The sequence below is a fragment of the Pipra filicauda genome, unplaced genomic scaffold, assembly GCF_003945595.2.
Source record: "Pipra filicauda isolate LSUMZ 115617 unplaced genomic scaffold, ASM394559v2 scaffold386_size940508_pilon, whole genome shotgun sequence".
NCBI lineage: Eukaryota > Metazoa > Chordata > Aves > Passeriformes > Pipridae > Pipra > Pipra filicauda.
In genome coordinates, this window is record NW_024104516.1 from 594,501 (window position 1) to 614,274 (window position 19,774).

A 19,774-nucleotide genomic window follows, 5' to 3' on the forward strand; every position below is an offset into this window, starting at 1 on the left:
TATTTTCTGTGGAACATCCTTTGAGCCTAAGTTTTGGCAACTTTACTTATGTATTTTTTTATTTTTCTAATTCTGAAAGCCACTGCTTTCTTTGCTGAGCAAGTCTGGCGTTTTAACCTCCTAATATAGTCTATAATAGCATAGATAATTATGTAGTCAGTCTATGAGGTTTCCCCTTGTATATTTTTAACCTTGCAGATGCAAATTAAAAAAAAAAATATTATTTTAATACCTTACCTTATAGAATTTCCAAGTGTTGTTCCTGGCTGAATCCAACCCCTCATACTGATTACACAATCTGATTTCCTTCACCTGATCAGATTTGGGTCTTTTGAAATCAAGAATCTGATTTACAGGCTTATTTTTAGTTGCCCTTGTGTTAATTTGAGTCAAATCATGATCACTCAATCAAAAAATGTGAACTACAATTAACTGTTCTATGATGTTTTTATTACTTGTCCAAAGCAAAGCTAAAATAGCATTATTTTTTGTTTGTTTCATATGGAAAAAATCTTCAATGAATATTCGAGGAAGCTGATATCTACCTATACTCATATTATGATGTTCAGTTATTACATGAATTAAAGAAGTTGTTCTACCAGTGTGTAAAATAATGGCATGGAGAATTAAAAATAAGGCAAGAAAATATTCAAAACTCAATTGCACAGGTTCTCCAGAGTAAAGTAAGATCGAAGAAACTATCTTGGAAGAAGCAGGAATCAAAATACATGAAAAATTAATCTTAGTTACTGAGACACAAACCAGCAGTTAAGTGATGGATGTAACTAGGCCAGCGTGCTACCTTCCCTTTGCCGAGGTGTAATTTCACAACTGATTTCTTGCATGTTTTTCTGATTCATACAGGTCTGACTGCTCCTTGGTTATGATTAAATGTATTTTTCAGCATGTATCCAGGTCTCACTTTTCATACCATTTTATTGTTCATGTGAAAGATTGATGTTAAGAAAAATGGCAATTTATATTCCCATTCTCTTTGGTGAGCCTCTGTTGCAGCTTACCCAAAGTCAATGAATTATTTTTTTAAAAAAGCACTGCTGCCCTTTGAGAGATTATGAAATTGTTCTATCCTGCTGTCATCTTTAAATAAAGAGCCTAGGTGATACCCAAACAAGACACTACAGCAAGTCTCTTTTCAAAAAGTGGTTTCACTAAAGTTTCCCAAATCAGATTTTTAATTTGACAGCTTATCAGGTCTTTCTGTCAGATAATGCTCTATAATAATGCCTCTCTAAGTCTGCAGGAAGATTTTTTTTTTCCTTTATTTTTCATCTTGGATATCCTGACGAAATATAAAGGCTCATCCCTTCTTAGGCTTGATAGATCCTGTAATTAAATTCAGATCTTGATAAAATGTGTGGCACAGTTGTCATTACTTGATCACAGAAGGTATAACACCTTTCAGTTAAATACAGCAAGGCGGCATAATAGAAGGAGAAAGAAAATGTTAAATGAATGGTAATTCAGAAAAAGGTGTTCTAAAATACTGGAAGAGAGATATCTGCTCTTTCTGTGTCTTGTGGCAGAGGATGGGCACCTGCTTACCATAATTAGGCACAGAGTGAGATGGAAATGGAATATCTGAAGGAGACCACAAGCTGTACGGATTCAAGTTAGAGAAAGAAAGTGGAAATGAAAACAGATCTCAGAATGAAGCATGGCAAATCCGTGTTGGTCCCTTTTGCCTCTTCAGGAAGGCCATTATCTATTAGCAATCCCCAAAAGTCAGATCACAAAAGATGAAATATTGCCAATACTTTGAGATTTTTTACAAACTTTTATTTGTCTTGGCATAGGTTTTATGTGAAACCTGCAGTATCACACCTTATCCAATGTAGTAGGATAAGTTAGAAGTGGAGGATTAACATGTTGTTGGTTAAGAAGAGAACAATTCAATAAAATTCTTTACCAAGGAATTTTAGCTACTTAGTTTCCTTAACAATATAATGCTGGTATCTCTGACAGGATCAGTGACTTAAAAGATACTTTTCATTCTCCTTTTCTCTCCCTGTGGCAGGACCATGTTGTCAACACAAAGCTTTGAACACCAGATTCCTTTATTTCTCTTTCCTTTCAGCCTCCAGTGTGTTCATAACTCTCTCATTACACAGGACTTTATATATAACATGTCACTCACTAAGTCAAACCTGTTACTCAATCCCCTCAGTAAAATGACTTTTGTGTAACACTTAGGCTGATATGTTTGTGATGGTGCCCCTTACTTGATGTGAATACACATGTGTTTGCTCTAAGGCTGATATTAAAGCTCCCAGTGGCTGGTAGAGCATGCAAGATCAGAGTATGACAGTGTACTTCTGCCGTGTGCTCCTTCTGCAATGCAGTTTGTTTCCATTAGCTTCTGGGGCAACCCTGAAGTCAGTCTGAAATGGGAGCCTTTCTCAGGACAGAACAAATCAATGCAGCGTTGAGCCTTCCAACCAGACAATCTATCATATGGAAAACAAAATTAATTTCTCTGCAGTGCTATTGTGTTTTAGGTGCTCTTGGAAGATGAGGTTGTTTTTTTTTATTTGGGGCACATTTGTGCATGTGTCCCAAATATATTTTACTGGTGTCATGAGGTGTGACAGCAGAATAGTACTTTATGTCTTCAGGATAAGAACTTCCATTAAACTAACTAATTCAGAAACAGTCACTATAATTCATACTGCAGCAGGGAAAACAGCACCCTGCTCTGTCCTAGATATATTTTCCAGAGACCAAACTTCATTAAGCAGGTATCCAGAAGGACACAAATCATTGCTGTCTGGAACATGTGAGTATGTGCATTCTTTAGACTCTGTGTTTCCCCTTTGTACTATGTGAACGTAGGAGAGCAGCTGTGCAACAATCTCTTCATCCTGTGGTGTGATTAGCTTTCTTCAGTCTTAACCCCTGTTGGTTAAAAAAAAAGAAGAAAACATCTTGCAACTGCAGCATCCACACTGTCAAAATAACTTTTTCTTTAATACTTTGGATTGAGATTAATGGTACTTTGTTTGCAACCAATTCTACAGGACTGTTGTATTGTATCATGCATTTAAAATTAAGTTCAGAGTATTCAAGAAGTGTTTAAAGAGCTACCTTGACCCTAGCAAAGTATAGTTAAGCCACAGGATGTTTGTTTTTTTTTTTTCAGTCTATCCTACCTGTCAGAAAAAAGAAAACCACAACTTTATATGATTTATAGAACCCTTATTAGCTTCCCAAGAGTCAGATTTTGTAGTATACATAATTTCAAATAAATTTGAAGCAGAAGTTGAGTATCTCTCAGTGAATCAGAAGCATGAAACATTTTGTAAAGGGCATCCTGATTTCAACCCTTTACATGCAGAAGTTAGCTGAATTAAAGGCAATGAAATTATGCTTTTACAAATTAGTTTAATTGAGATATGAATGGTTTATTTTCCTCAGTGGACTATTTCTAAGGAGTTAAGTGTTTTTTTCTGTTACAGCACCAGGTTTAGTGGACATTAAAAATTGAATGAAACACAATATTGTCACAGTTAAGTATATCTAAAGAGAGTTTTGATATTCCTGTTTTACAGAACTGATGGGCATTAATAGAGCACTGGTTTAAAATTTTAAAATTATGGTTGCACAATAGGGAGATAAGAATAAATATGTCCTTTTCAAAAGAATAAATTGTGCTAAAAATGTAACTATAGCTGGGTATAGGGCTAAATCCTGAAAGTATGCTCTCCTTTTCAGAGCGTGGCGATTGCCTCAGGGTAATTTTCAACCAAAGGATTCTTGAGCATCTCACTTCAGGGTCCTAGTCCTGTAGTTCTCTCCCATGCAAATTTATGTGTGTTTTTATCTGAACTGAAATACATACTCCAACTCATGACAGTGCTATGGCTGCACTGTCAACTCCAGAAGGCTGTGGTAGGATACGGTACACATGAAGGATTTGGACAGAGAAGTTTCAGGCTCAGTTTCAGGGTTCCTCCTCCCCTTTTTAATTTCCCTGGGGCTCATAGGTATCCTGTGTGTAAAAATCATCCTTTAAGAGCCAAATCACAATCCATAGAGAAGCAGTACTGCAGTGTGCAGTGTGGCAATGACTTTAGGGAACCTGCATATCGCAGCCACACCTCTCATTGTCAGTCCAAAAGCTGATGGATACTCTTCACAGAAGTGATGAGCAGTCAATATAGTTAATTTTTTATTAGTCAGCTTGAGCTAATAAACTCAGTATTGCGTACAACTGATGGTCCTCAACAAGGAGCGTTCACTGGCCAGAAACACATGCACTGGGGTTCTCTACTGGCTCAAAAATACCTAACACTTTTATAAATGGCACTGAAGTCTGCATAAAGTCATTGCTGATGATGTGTGATTGTTATAAAGACAAGAAAAGTGGTAAATAATAGAGAGAGCAGGGCAAATGCAATGTGCTGACGTGATTGGTTGGGAAGCCAGGAGGATTTGAAGAAAGTTGCAGGGGTCTAAGGCAAAGGAGGAAAGGTTATGGCAATGTAGACAATGTCCTGAGAAAGTATCATTCCAGGAAGACACTTGTGGGGGTCTCATCTTCCAGGTTACTCTGTATGAAATACTATGCGATGCTGTGACAAAGGAGTTCATGGAAATCACTTTGTGGGCACAAAAGGCTAAAAGGTTAAGAAATGGGAAGGATTTTATTGCCCTTTACAGCACTTGGAAATCAGCTCTGGAACAGGTATCAAACTCTGTACCTGAGGTCTGTGGTTCCATAGAAAAAACCAAATTGGTGCATGTTTAACAAGATCCCCAAAGAAGCACTGTCTCAAGTGATTTATAGTGTCAAAAAGGAAAACTACGCAGTGACTCAATTACAGTTTAAGTGCTTTCAGGAGGATAAAACAGTACTCTTACAGTACTCCTAAGGTGTTCCTAGAAAGCTATAACCAAAACTAAGAAATACATGGAAAATATAGAGCACATAATTTCAACAGTGAGCCTTGGAATTCACTACTGACAGATTTTCCTCTGTGGTGTGTCATCACATTAGGAGAAGATATTTTCCTGGAAGTCCTGTTTGAGCCCGTTACAGGTTATGAATTAACCAAAGAATAGTTTTATGGCTGAATACAGGATCTAGTGGGTCAATAGTCATATCCTGTGGTGTGCAGATCAGATTACACCTACATCTTTATTAGGAATGTATTATCAATATAAGAATAATGCTCTGGTAGGAATGTGTTCATAATGCAGATATAACTATAACTTTCCAGGAATTAGCCAAGTCAGACCAGAAAAAATAATGTTTCCAGGTATAATTTCTATATCCAGAAACATTACTGTGCTAAACAGCAGCTACACAATGCCTTAAGCATGTCAGTCCTATTGCATTAAACTGAGAATGTACCTGCAAAAGAGCAAAAAGAATACTGAAAATATTAATCATAATGTATCATTTATCTTCATCTTTCTCAGCTTCATATGTTTATACATCCATAAGTCCTTGTAGCTAGGAAAATGACTCTTAGTTAGCTACTCACATATCCATTCTATCTGATGGCTCCCAGTTTGTTACATGTAATTTTTCCAGTAGCTGACTTTACTTAAAGAGCATTCTAAGGAGTAAGATTGTGTACAGCTTTTCCAGCTGAGCTGGAGAGATGAGCCATGTTGCAACAGCGTGTCAAAATAATCTACTGCCTGTAGACTTCCCTTATCTCTTATTGCTCTATGGATATGAGTACCATGGGTGTTCTGTGCGGAAAACAAAATGGGATGTTGCTCCTATCTTTGTCAGAATCGTGTTTTAGCCTTTTACTTTACTGATGGTAACAACCCGTCCTGGCAGTTAGACATATATTAGTGCTAACTGAATATACCTCAGCCATGAAAATTTGTTTGTAAGTTTAGTGTTCTACTTTAGAAGCAGTGGCAAATCTGTGCACATATTAACAAAAACAGGGATGGCAGGCAGTTTTGTTTTTCCATCTAATCTATTCAGTCCATGCCAGTACTTTCGTGGGTGAGGATGGACAGTAGACCGATGGACTGAGGTAGTCCTTCTGCCTGAAGTCCTGAATTTTTATCCTGAAATATGCTTATTAAGCTGGACTGTGTTAATATTTTATTAGTAAGTCATCTGCATGTTTTAGCTTTTAGCGTATTATCTGCTTAGAATTAGATGCTTATTTAATACTTCACCTTTCCCAGTACCATCATTTAGAAATAAAAATAATTTAAATAGCATATTACATTATATTTTAATAATGCATTAGAGCTTCGTGTTAGAGAAGTTACAAGAGTTCATAAAGCTAGAAAGATGATAATATCCTTATTTAATTTCAACATAGTGGGTCTCAGTATGTTTTTAAAAGGTCAAGTGGTTTCCTGAGAAAAAAGTAGATGTGTAAATTGTGCTAGCAGAGCTATTTTCTTTCGAAAGTTGTTCTTTTTCCCATTTAACATTTCACAAGTGTTTCAAAGTAGAAGTCAAGTCTACTTTTTGGATATTGCATCAGCAAATGGATTGTTGTAAAATAAAATGAAAAATTAAATATATTGACAGTTGACTAGTGATTGCATATTTCCTTGCAAATTCATATATGCTTAAATGGTTCAATATTGATTGTTTTTTTCATTCGAGTGTTTCAACTCAGATTTACTCTGAAAATCAGGCCAATAAATCTAGGCCTACATGAAAGTTAGCTGCCAGTTTTGCACTGCCCATCCAAAATGTGCCTTGTTACCTTTGAAACAGGAGAGCTCCTCATAGAAAAGTGTGTTCTGGAAATAGAGCTTAATGAATTGGGATATCTTGATGTAGCTGGTGCAGGTCAGATCCATATGTGTTAGGTCTGGCACTGGAGTTGGTGGCTTTCTCTTCCAGTTGCTCAAGGCTACCTTGACACCATCTGTCATCTGAAAATATCCAAGAAGAGACCTGTGGTTTCAAAGACATTTTCAGGTCATGATTTAGTAAGGCACTCAAGAATTGCTTCTGTGGTCAGTGTGCCTTTAAGGACTTTTGCGGAATAGGATGCACTGAAATGGACTTTATGTGGGAGTGGTTTGTGACATCACTGACAGCCTTTCCCCCACCTATTCCCCCTTTACTCAGCAGTGGGTCTTTCTCCCAGTTTTAGAGAATACAAGGAGTCATGAAGCACAGATTTCAGGAGAGTGATAAATGTGTTAGTGTCACTTTATTTTCCCTTCTTTGAGAACTTCCTAAATCATACCAGAAGGGAACTATAGAAGAGTTTTGAACATAGAAATCCAGTGCATTTGAGCAATGCAGTTTTCAATTCTCTTTAAAATCATAATTTCAAAACAAAATTAAATATTTCACAACATTTCTCAGTATTTTAAGTTATACTGCACAAAAAAATGAGGTAAAAGATTGTAGTGGTTTTGTGTAGTTAAATGACACTTCCTTTTCCCCGGGAGGAACAAGATATTCCATACCACGTTATATCAGCCCAGATATATAAAGAGATGGAAGGAAGAGAACTCTCTCTCTTCTCTTCCGGGCACTGAGCAAAGTGGTTTTTGGGTCAGTTCCTTTGGGGGGAAGAAAGGCGTCGGTTGTGTGGGAAGTATCTTTATTTTTAGTTCTTCTTTGTATGCATATTGCTTATAATTTTTTTTTCTATCTTGGTGTAAATATAAAGAATTTTCCTTAGCAACCCTGAAGTAGTTTCGTTTTGTCTTCCTCTTTTTCCCTTCCCCCCGCCTTCCCCTTCTCCCTGGGGAACTGGGCGCAGACTCCGTAGATATCTGGTGTTCAGCCAAAGTAAACAACCACAAACATAATGACAAGGGGAAAATACTTCGCTATTTGGAAATGCTTTGCAGATTTAAAAAAATGAGCTGCATTTCACAAAACGTTATAGTGTAATGTTACATAACACAGATTAATTTAAACAGGAAATATTAGTGAAACTTTTTTTTTCTTTTAAATTTATAAATAGGGAATCAGTTTATTTCAACTTCTAAGAGAAAAAAATTAAATCACTGCTGGGAGTCTACCCACAGCCATTATACCATTGCATGGTGGACTGCTTGTTATAGTTCTTCAGTCCTAAAGCACTCCTCTGCTTTTATCTCAGTGAGCATCTGTTTCTAATATTTACAGTTTCTGTTTCTATGTCTTGCCAAAAGCATTAAAAAACCCCTATATGTACAAGTTTAAACCTTTCCATTTGAAATAGATTATTCTTTTATAGTAAAATGTCTGCAAGGCTTAAATACACAAATTGAAATGCCACTTTTAGACAGAATTGAATGTCTGGAACTCGCTTTGGCCAAGGGCTACTTTTTTTTTGGCTGCACTGCTGACATAGAACAGATTTTTATCTCTTAAATGCCATTTTCTATCTGTATGGGCACATTTGGTTTCTTCTGCTTGGCAAAGGCTTGTCCAAATAATGACCTCAGTTTTGTTTCCATTGGCTTCTGTGTAATCATGCTTGTCCCTAGGAGAACGAGCTGACACAGCTTGGGCAGATGCAGTGAGTGTCACCAAGTACCTGTATGGTCCAGGACTTTAGGACACAGTGGGAGTTAACTCCGGCATTTTCGTGCTTTGTGAAAGAACATGAAACTCAACGTTTTTAAAATTTACAGTTGCAGTCAAGTGAGTTTGTGTGCTGTTGATGAGGGTTGATGCTGACTGCTTTGGATTTCTTACCTTTTTTATGAATCTGGTCATGTAATGAGCATGACATTATCTTCACTGCACCTGCATTGCCTCTGAACAGTCTGCTAGAGCTGCCCAATTGCAGTAGCTTTGATGATCACAACTGAAGGCCAATACTCTGTTTTCTCTTGTCAACCACAAAAGCAAGAGAAGAATTTAACCCCAGAAGATTTTTTAAATCGTTTCAGATAACTTTTCATGTTGCAAAATGTCCACAAATGACATAAGGGAAAAATAGCTAGATTGTCCCAAAGCCTTTCACTGACTGCAATAAAATGCAGTGATATGAGCAATGACCTTTTGACAGTTTGTCCTGTTCTGACATCAGAACTTACAGGGTGATTAAACTTAATTGGGAGGCTTACCACACAGTTAATAAGACCTTTCTTATTGATGGCTTCTACCTGAATACTGGATACTCATGGCATTACAGCCCAACAGGAATTTAAAATGACAGCTGAGCACAGTGCTTCCCATTTGCCATTGTTCATTTATATAACGTATTATTTCTGTCAAGAGACATTCTATATAGCACTTCTTTGCTAACATGAAATGAAGATCATCCAGATTGCTACCTGGGCAAAAGTCAGTAGAACACATTCAGTAGTTGCTATCTCAGATCTAGCTAATTTTAGATGCAATAGGGTTGAAATATCATCCATTTTCCAGCTGTTGAAAATCTATTGAATAAGAAACTGATTATAGACAATTTCTGGTTAAATTTCTATAGGAAAAGTAACGTTAAATGCTGTGACATTATGATTTAGGAACAGTTCAGAGTCCTTTTACCTTGGAGATCTGCAAAATGTCACTCTTGGAGTGATGTGGGGCATGGTACTGTACTTATAACAATTCATTTTTTATACTTTAATCTTCCTCTTTAATGATTTCTATCAATTTTCCTGCCTATTTTAGCAGCAGTCATACAATATTAGCTCCTTAAATACTGCACAGGCAGTACACAAAGGATCTTTTTAAAACTCCTGGTAACAAAATATGACCTCTAATTTATCAGAGAAGTCTTATGTTTTTTTATCTGCTTCTTGTTGCTTTTCATCTTCTCTTGCTTGTTTTTGATACAATACACCAATTTCTCAAAGTAAGTGATCCAGCACTGCACAAACTCAGGCAGGTACTGCATTATAGTGAGGAAGTAAGAACCAGGAAGAGCATATTCTTCATTTAATTACTCATTAATTCAGTGCAAAATAATAAAAAACAAAACAGGGCAGAAAACAGTTGATTTGAAGTGATGGTTCAGCTCTCTCTGAGAGGTTAATGAGTTCTCAGTTTTATCCTGTAGAAAGTTGTAAAACTATGACTTAGTTTGTTTAGATGCAAGCATGAAACAAGGAGCTTACAGGTGAATATAGGATGTTTTGGTACAGTCTGTAGGATAAGTGGAATGGGAATCAACTTACACATTCATCTTTCAACAAATGTGATAATTGTATTATTCTGTAAAGCAACCTGAGTTTTGCTTTGTTTTTAGCAGTTTTATAAGCCACCAGTGAGAGATTTTACTCTGCTGTGAAGACTGCTATCAGTCGTTCTGGGAGAAAATAGTGTCTTTGGATGCTTAAAATTCATTATAAGGAGTTTGGGAGTTCCTGTAGGGTGAAAAGGGTCATATTATATTATGGTCATTTAATATAAACTTGCCAGGCTTGACGACTTCAAAGTTTGGAGAAGTTATACCTCATGGTGGTTTCTCTCTTTATAGGTTAAATTTTCTCGAAAAGGTAAGGCATTGAAGAGCTGCACTCTTACTTATTTGCTACAGGTTCTTTCTGTAACTTGAGAGTTTCTTTGCGCTTTTATGTCCTCACCAAGCTGATGGTAAGGTTTGTTCAAAATGTTCATATGCTGCAACTGGGTGTGTACCTTCCCTCTGAACACTGGAGGAGGCCCAAATCAGCCTTCTGGTTATGTAGCTCCTTGTACAATAGTCTCTGAGGCTCACCACCGTATGCTCCTCTGTCTGTCCCAACACCTCATCTACTCATTGTAACAAGCAGAGCTGACACCTTTTAGCAACAGAAAAAGTCACGTGTCTTCGTCTGATCCATCTAGAGCTCATTCCTGGATCAAACACCACATAGACAAATCTGTAAGCACTCAGCAAAAATATAGGTCAAAGCAGTGTCCCCCACAAACGCAGTGATTTCCTGAGGCGAACCTGGACTACTTCTCTTCTACCCCATGCAGCCAGTCTCAAGCACACTATTACATGTGTGCACAGTAGTAGTAATAGATGATTCAAAACTTTAGTATGGGCCATTACTGAGATTATTCTAGCCTGGCCAGATGGTATGGTGGACTGTGTGCCCCTGTATCACAGAGCTGCTGTGGCTCCCTTTCATGCTATGCAGATAACACTTCAGTCAGAATTCATCCCTAACTACATCTGGAGGAATGATATGGGTCTGTCTTCCTCTTGCAGATATATTCAGAATTTCTGATATTCAGAAATAGCAGTGTCAAGATCATGACGAACAAAACTAGGGAGAGAGGGTAGTTTATAAATGGAGATAGACCTGGATTTCATCATTTTGTTATTTATTTCCCTAACAGATCACTGGCACTAACCATGTGAATTTGTATTCTGCTAAAGGGTTTATTTCAAAGAAAATATTCTCTAGTCTAGGTTGTTCTTCACAGACTCTCAGTTTTCAACCTTCTTACTTATTCTCTTTCAAGGATGCTGCTATTTCACATCAATAACTGACACCTTTATTTCAGAGCACAAAATAGAATTACACTCCAGCCCTGACAATATAATAAATCAGCAGGGATAAAATACATATTAGTGAAGTTCACACAGTTGGTTTGTCCCAGCTGACCTATAGATATAAAGGTATGATTAAAGTTTTTTTTTTTGACTGTTTCTTCTCAATCGTGACACAAGATTTAGCTGTGACTCAAAGATTTGACCTTTGCTTCTCCTCTCTGCCTACCTTGATTCTTTAGAATTATTGTTATTCCCTTGAAGACTTTCTACCCCTACAAAATTAACAGTCTGTTGTGACAAAATATTATCTATTTGGCAAAAGAATGAAACCAGCTAGAATTCAATCAGGTTGGACAATGTCATGGTGCACATCCTGAGTGAATCATTTCTACACAGCTTTTTTTAATCAAAGAAATCTTAGCCATATAACCAAGAGTAATACTGGATAGTCACATAGCTGTGTACAATTAAAGTTTAGGCATATAGGTTGTTTTATATGAATTACGGTTGAAAGGATCCCTGCCAGGGCACTTAATCTTTCAGATGGGTAACAGAAATAAAATCTCAAAGCCACAGGTTTATTTAGAGTATGAAAAAATTTATTAACCTTCCTGGAATTGTGTTTACCGAAGAAGTTCCTCGTGGTTCACCATATTGGTAAAAAACAAACATAAATAAAGAAAGGTAGAAAAACGTGCATTGAATACTCCTGAGAAAAACAAACTGTGGTATTTATGATTTCTCTACTGGGGATGAGAGTATAAGATGAAGGAAATGCACACAGTTTTACTGAATTCAGTGGGGCTATCCAGATTCATTGAAACTGAGTGTATGACCCAAACCAACTGTTTGAGAAGCAGCAATTATTGAAAAGATGCTTGTTTTTCAGAATGTATTAATAGGATATTTGTTGCTTTTAATGTTGTTTCCATTATTTTCAATGCTACATGTAAATTTTTTTAATGTAGTAGTAAAGTTACTTATGTGTCTACTACTTTCATCATTACTAAACCTATGTGTTCTCCTTGAAACTAAATCTGGATAAGTTCCACACCATTTCCCCCTAGCCCTTCCATTTTTATTATACACTAGAAGAATTTAAGCTAATGTAATAGTGTCAAATTGATATGCAGTTTTCCTCTGATGAGGAATGGGCTAATGTAATCAGCAATTATTTTTTGTGTGACCTTTACAAATCAAATTGTTATTTCCTTGCTTTTCATTTAAATTTTGCTCCCAGTGGTGAAGGGCTGCTGCAGTTAGTATAAAACATAATTTATTGATAGAGTCACATTATAATAGGGTGGAATATTCTCAAAAAACACACATACTGTATGTTTTAATGAAATAATTCAAAGAAATGTATAAGCTGGCCAAGACTAAATTTATGCTGTTAATTCACAGTGGAGTTTCCACGATTACCATAGAGATGTTCTGGAGCAGCTGCCAAGTAGTAACAGTGGAGGCAGGAATAAACCCTGTCTAGGATAAATCCCGTGTTAGTAGTGGAATTACAGTAGAGAGGTGAAAGAGCATTTAGGATCCAGTCTGGTGATTGCAGAGGGTCCCTCTACCAAATACACCTGATTTACACCTGCTGGTTGAATAACAACATAGTTTAATGCCTTCCCAATATACACAGTTGTGAACAGTGTTTCCCTTTGACATAACTGTTCTTCTGAGTTCTGGAGAGCATTTGTTCAGGAAAGGCATCCAGTGAGTAACAGTGTGTGAATGATGAGTGTGTTGATGAGTGAATGATGACGTCTATCCATAGGACTTTTTTCCATTATGTTAGCGGATTCCTTATTCCCACAAACCTCTTCTGAACAACTTAGCCTTTTTCTTATAAATGTAATAGAAGAATCTCACCCACTCCACCAATTTTAATTTTTTTAGATATAGATTACCAAAAAAAAAAAAAAAAGAAAAGTACCCAACCACAACTAAATCTTATGATTCATTTGTTTTAAGTTAAGGAAACCTTTTGGAAATAGGACATTCTCTCACTTAGTGACTCAACTGATAATGCCTCAATAAACATTGTAGAAACATCTTATTGAAAAGCTAAATGTGTTAAAAGTAACTGACTGTCAGAGAAAATAAATTATTAACTCATTGATTTAGGTGTACATAAATATGTACATATTTTAATTGAAGATACAAATCCAGAACAGAAACATGGAGAATCATACCATTTATTTTTGTTCCTGTGTTGGTCATATGACATTTCTTATGCTTTTACTTGTACTTCTCAAATTTCTACTTAGTCACAAAAAGTTTTTTGTAAAAGAAGGAGCCCAGGATGAAGGGAAGTAATTTGAAAGATCACAACAGGAAAAAAAAAATTAAACTTTCTGTATTCTCACATCATCACAGTAGTTGTGTTCTGAAGTGTTTTATTCTAAATTTTCAGTTTCTTGGAGAAATAGGAAAGGGAAAGTTTCAGTAAAATACTACTTTACAGAAAATGTTTCTGAAAGTTGGGAACAGAGGAAAATGTACATATGAGAAAAATGTATATATTTTATATACGCACATACACACACACACACACATACACACATGTCCATGCACTTTTTAACCTGACCTAGTGAAAGATGTCTTTACCTGTGGCAGGGAGATTGGACTAGATGGTCTTCAAATATCCCTTCCAACCCAAACCATTTTATGATTCTGCAATGGAAAGTGAGTAGGAAAAAGCCATCCTCTCAAAAGAAAATAGGTCTGCTTCTGGCATAGTGAATTATGTCCACGTTAAACCAAATGAGGGATGCATGAAACATGGCAAATAGCAGTTCATGTCACTGCAGAATAAGAATCTACATAAAACCACCATGGGTTTTGCCACAGAAGGTGTTTCTTTTGCAATTTTGGGGGGCTATTATGCTGCAAGCCTGTTATGACTTGTAATTGTCTGTCAAACTAGAACACTGATCTCCTGAATTTCTACAATATTTTCATTTGATAATTAGCAGTAGGATCCTTCTAGATCAAGAACACATCTTTCTGAACATTATGTGGACTTACTGCATCGTGTGCTTACATTTCCACTGCGGATACAGGACTTGATTCATTGGTTTATTTGGCGGATTTTGAAGTCAAAGACAATAATAATAAGATTTACTTTGGATTTGGACATGAATTGTGAATGACTGTTTTTTACTCATCTGGCTCTTCTTACCTCTCAGATTCTTTACTAATATGAACCAATACAATGACAGAAAAAGGTATTGTTGGTCTAAAACTCTACTGCCACCAAAAACATATACATTGAAGGAAGTCTTTAGGTTTACCATTCTCCTAAGTAGAAGATATGATTTTCTGAGGGATCACACCTGCATTAAATGAAAAAACTATAATTAGAAATAAATATTTAAATTGTTTTGCTAATTATTCCTCATCTGCTATTTCTCTGATCATACCAGCATTATTTTATCTCATTATTTTAGTTAAAGAAATCAAAGATCTTTATACAGACTGAAAATAGATATGGTTTGCAAATATGACAAGTTTGCCCTTTGCATTGCCGAGTTCTGCTTAGTTCTTAACTTATGAAACCTCACTACAGATGGCTTCTTGCTAAATTTTCAAGCACATCCATGTTTCAGAACCAGGCTACCTTTCAGAAGTCACTTTTGTCAAAGCCTTGGTGTTCCTTCAAGACACTGTGAATGAGTCCTAAGAGAACGTACAAACTGTGAATACCCTGGTCTGTTCTGTACCATGTATTTGAATCTCCGGTTTTTATTTAAATGAAGCAAAGAAGTATGTATTTTTTTTTCTGCTTAGGAATAAGTACAGCAGGACTATTACTAGACAGCAGAAGTAAGTGTGCCTTAGATGGTGATTAACAGTTTTGTTCTTCTTCTTCTTTAAATGACTAACCTGGAGTGAGAGGTTGGATGTCTTTTGAAAACTTAAACCTGTTTCACCTGAACATGTTTAACTAGTTAATAAGAAACATCAAAAAAGACAAAACCCTGAGGTCAACTATCATTTTTTTGTAAAGCCATTCGATGATGTTTAAATTTGTTTTTTTGGGTCTGTCTATAACATAAGTTTAATAACCTAGCTCAAATGCAGATTTCTAATTTTCAATTAACATAGGAATAATTTTGTTTGCTAAAATAAAATAAATGAATGAATGAAAAGTCTGAACCATGAAATGTTCTAGGTAGCACTTTTTAAAATTCCAAATTTCAAAAAATCATGTGGCAACTGTATAGCTCAAGATTTAAGTATTAACTTTTAACCTTTGACCTTACAGATTTTAACCAATGAAATGTCTCTTTAAACTTTAAAGGAAACAATGATAACGAGCGCCTGGCGATTGCTAGACAGCGAATTCCATATCGACTTGGTCGAGTAGTTGATGAATGGCTACTCGACAAAGGTAAAAAACATTGATTAAAACTTCAAATAAAAAAATAATTTGAACATAACCAAGTAGTACTTCATTGTAACACTAATAAACATAAAAAATAAATTTCAGTAAAACTAAATTAAAACAAATTTTAAAAAGTAAAATATAGAGTAATATTTGCATACCTTGTATAATAATTTCTATACATTTCTAGAAGTACCAGCTGTTTAATAATCTTACCCTGTTAACTTAAGGTTAAAGGGACTGTTAAATATAATCCACTAACTCAATCTATGAAGGTACTCATAGCAAACATTAACCAAAAATTATAAATCATTCATAGATTATATTACATGTTCCAGCATCTAAATTATTAACTAAAAATATGTGTAGTTATGATATCTTCATTATGGTCCTGAAAAAAAATTTGTTTAAACTGTAGGTATCTTAAATAGTGGGCAATATGAATTGCCAATCAAAATGAAGTCCCTTTAACGTTTGCAACTTTCTAAGGGGATTTTGGAACAAACACTAATTAAAACAGAACTTAAAGTTGTGTGCATGCTTTTTGTGAGCAGAAACCAATCTGCTAAAGTGACTATTCTATTTACTAAGAGTGGTACTGTTGCTGAGGATTTCTCTGTTTAATGGAAATGTGCCATGATTTCTCCATTGGTATGTGTATCATTTCTGAAGCCGCTTTTACATCTAAAATCTTTTATTTTAATTGATAGCCTTGCTGAAAGCCAATCAGACATCTATTTTTGAATCTGCCTCTGAGATACTCAGTGCGAACCATGTGTTTCTTTTCAGTGTGTATGTTGAAGGAAAATAAACATTTAAATATGAAAAGGAAACAATTAAAAATGTAAATATTCACTTATATAGAGATGTGACAGATTACTGCATAAATTCCTTAAAATTTACTTGACCTAATGACTCGTTGGCATATATATAAACTTTGTGTGTATATACATATTTGTATATGTCTATACATACATAAACTCACAAGTACATAAAGCTATAGGCTCTATGCTGCATTGCATGGGAAAAAAAAAAACAAACAAAAACTTTTAAATGTTGGCAGACTTGAAGAAAAAGTTATCTTAAGGAATTAGAAACCTGGCATTCTTGAGGCGCACCAAAAGGTTAACACTGCTTTCAAGGAGAGGGGTATCACACATAGTGCTAAACACGTTTGCAAGTATATTTGATTGGCCTTTTAGCAAAAAACATGTAAATCCCAAAAAGTTGTAAATTAATAAACACAAAAATGCCTTCAAAATTTATGCATTTCATGGACACCTCATTAAAAAGCAATGAATTATGAGTCAAATCCTTTTCTTATAGTTTATTGCTCTCATTTTTCACCCCATGACAATCTGTTATCACTCGTGTAGAGTATAGTGTTCACAGTCAACATATTTGCATGTATATAATATTATCTTCACAGGGCGTCAGCTCACAATCTTCAATAGCCAAGCAACCATAAAAATTGGAGGCAAGGAACGTGGCCACCCTTTCCAAGGCCAGCTATCTGGTCTTTACTACAATGGCTTGAAAGTTCTGAATATGGCAGCAGAAAATGATGCCAACATCGTGATAGAAGGAAATGTGAGACTTGTTGGTGAAGTGCCTTCCTCTATGACAACCGAGTCCACAGCCACAGCGATGCAGTCTGAGATGTCCACGTCAGTCATGGAAACAACCACCACTTTGGCCACGAGCACTGCTAGAAGAGGAAAGGCCCCAACAAAAGAACCGATTGGTCAGGTTAGTCCACTTCCTCACCTTTTGAGAATATGTTCCCATCTTTGGGAGTGTGGCTTCCTATATCACTCTCACAATGCAGATGAAATTGTTCCTATTGAAGAAATGCATGAATTACAATTTAAAGTTCTGTACCACACATGGCTCATGGATGTTATGTTGATCAGCATTTAGAGAGAAAGTAAAGATTTTGCTGTTCTTCTAAATTAGGCAAACTTACCAGTTCAGATTGTTCTTGTGCTGAGTTTTATTGCCCTGTCATCCATCTTCATAGTGCTGCATATTTTTAAATATTCTTTCTTCCTCTGATGGCTTACATCGATTACTTTCAGTGTAGGAATGCAGGATGTCTGGAATTAGAGATAATGAAATGGAGTGATGACTTTATCCATGAGATAGAGAAAAGAGACTCAGTTTTAAGAGAGAACAGGAAGGAGGTGTGAAGACAAAAAGTTGTAAGAGTCTGGAAAAGAGGGAATTAGCACTTTCTCTAAGTCCCACGACTGATCATCTTCTCTGGCAGAATTCCTCATAAGAAGCAGTGGCAGCAGAGGGAATTAAGGGCACTCTGCACCAGGCTTCAAGTCAGAGGCTGTTCTTTACTGTTTGTTGAGGTCATTTGCATCTCATGAATTTAGTGATATATTCAATTGCTTTCAGGTTTTGTCAGGATCTCTGTATAATATGTGGGGGAATTTAATTATTGGGAAAAGGAGGGGGAAAAACAGGTGAGTGAATTAAGTACCTTCATCTTGGGGATACCCTAAGTAAAAGCATTCAGACGTTGTGCTTTAAAAACCTATCAAGGCATTTCTGTGGTGAAGAATATTTTTTTACATTTATTCTGCCTTCAAAAGAAAAAAAAACAAAAAACAACCCACAAAAAAAATTCACAAAAAAACCTAAACCAACACAAAACAAAAGGTACAATTCTAAAAACTTTTCTTATGTTCATTTGGTTCACATGTTTGCTTGTGTGCCCACTGTGCCATCAAACCATGACAGCTACACTCCTGAGATCCAGAAGTAGGACAAGGAACACAGAAAGCATCAAGAGAACGAGCATGATGTGATGAATGAGGTTAATTTTCTCAAGAATGGAGGAGAACATGCTGATTAGACTCAGGCTGAGGTCAAGTTGCTTGTTTTCTGCGTAAAAACTCAAACCACAGACTGAATTTGATCAGGGCATCAAATTTGAATCTTCAGCTTTTCTGTCTGTAGTATCTTTTTATGCTTTATACCATAGACCAAAAACTACAGTTAAATAAAAGTAAAAATTTTTATTTAACAAACTGAAGAAGTACATTTAAGTTAAAAGGGAGCTTTTAAAAAAAAATCACTTTGACTTCCAGGTTGCAGGTTTTTTAATGATTACTGTAATAAGCTGCAGTGTTTTTATTAAATAGGCAATAAATTTTCTTTGTTACTAATTCTGTTTTAAATAGTATATCACACTGTATTATCCAACTAGTTTGATCTCAGTATTTTGTAGCAGAAAGATCTAAGACTTCATCAAATTTACCAAGAGGAAGATCTGCATGTAAAAGTGCAAGACACTCTCGCAGTGTGGAAGAATTTGGGCTAATTTAATGTTACTAAATTAAAATTAAACTAAGTTAAACTGTTCTATCAGTTCATAGCACTCTTTTGGGCTCTGCCACTCTCTCAGGTAAATTCCAGGCACAATTTGACAGGTAGAATGTCACAGGGACCATTCCCAGTTGGCACCTTGCACGATTTGTAGGCAGTGGGAGTTTACTGGTATAGTTGCTTTGCCAGTTGGCCTCAATTTCTGGGAATATTCCCCAGTATGATTTACGCACTATTTGCATGTTTGGTACGAAGATTTTTCTTTTTGAGGTGTTCCAATGGCTTATTTTTGGAAGAAAATTTTCTTAAGCTAACAACTACGATGAGGTGTAAATTTTTCTGAAGAGGGGAAACAGACAGTTAGGCAAAATGATCTTCTGAAGATGTATTGTTTCTAGGCTGTGGTACCTAAAATAAGATGAGGCCCTTATCGACTCTATCAGAGCATCTACTCAGTTTTTTAGAGCAGATGCCGCATCTGCGTCTTAGGAATCACCTATCTTCATAGAAGAGTTCAGTAAGATTCGTTTCCTCACACAGGGCACCAGTTCTGGATCCCTTTCCCCACCCTCGACGTGGGGGAGCCCAGCTCTAGTTCCTTCTCCATCTGAAGAACCATTCCGACGTCTTGAGGGACGGGGAAAGGGGACTC

At 36.1% G+C, this 19,774-nt stretch overlaps 1 protein-coding gene and 1 long non-coding RNA gene across 15 annotated transcripts in view; one reads left to right on the top strand and one right to left on the bottom strand.

The window, feature by feature from the left end:
* Positions 1 to 19,774, top strand: part of NRXN1 (neurexin 1) — a 708,974-nt gene that overhangs the window by 594,494 nt on the left and 94,706 nt on the right. For 6 of the 14 annotated variants that reach the window (XM_039384929.1, XM_039384932.1, XM_039384933.1 and 3 more), the window contains 3 exons: positions 15,186 to 15,221; positions 15,700 to 15,789; positions 17,213 to 17,532. In XM_039384929.1, the coding sequence (XP_039240863.1) occupies positions 15,186 to 15,221; positions 15,700 to 15,789; positions 17,213 to 17,532 (446 nt within the window). The remainder of the gene's footprint in view (positions 1 to 15,185; positions 15,222 to 15,699; positions 15,790 to 17,212; positions 17,533 to 19,774) is intronic. The other 8 variants (XM_039384934.1, XM_039384936.1, XM_039384938.1 and 5 more) reach the window with 2 other exon arrangements.
* On the bottom strand, positions 2,661 to 6,953 carry LOC120323956. Its single transcript, XR_005564901.1, has 2 exons — positions 6,711 to 6,953; positions 2,661 to 2,913 (listed from the first exon to the last, which is right to left on the bottom strand). It is a non-coding gene; the product is annotated as an uncharacterized LOC120323956 (long non-coding RNA).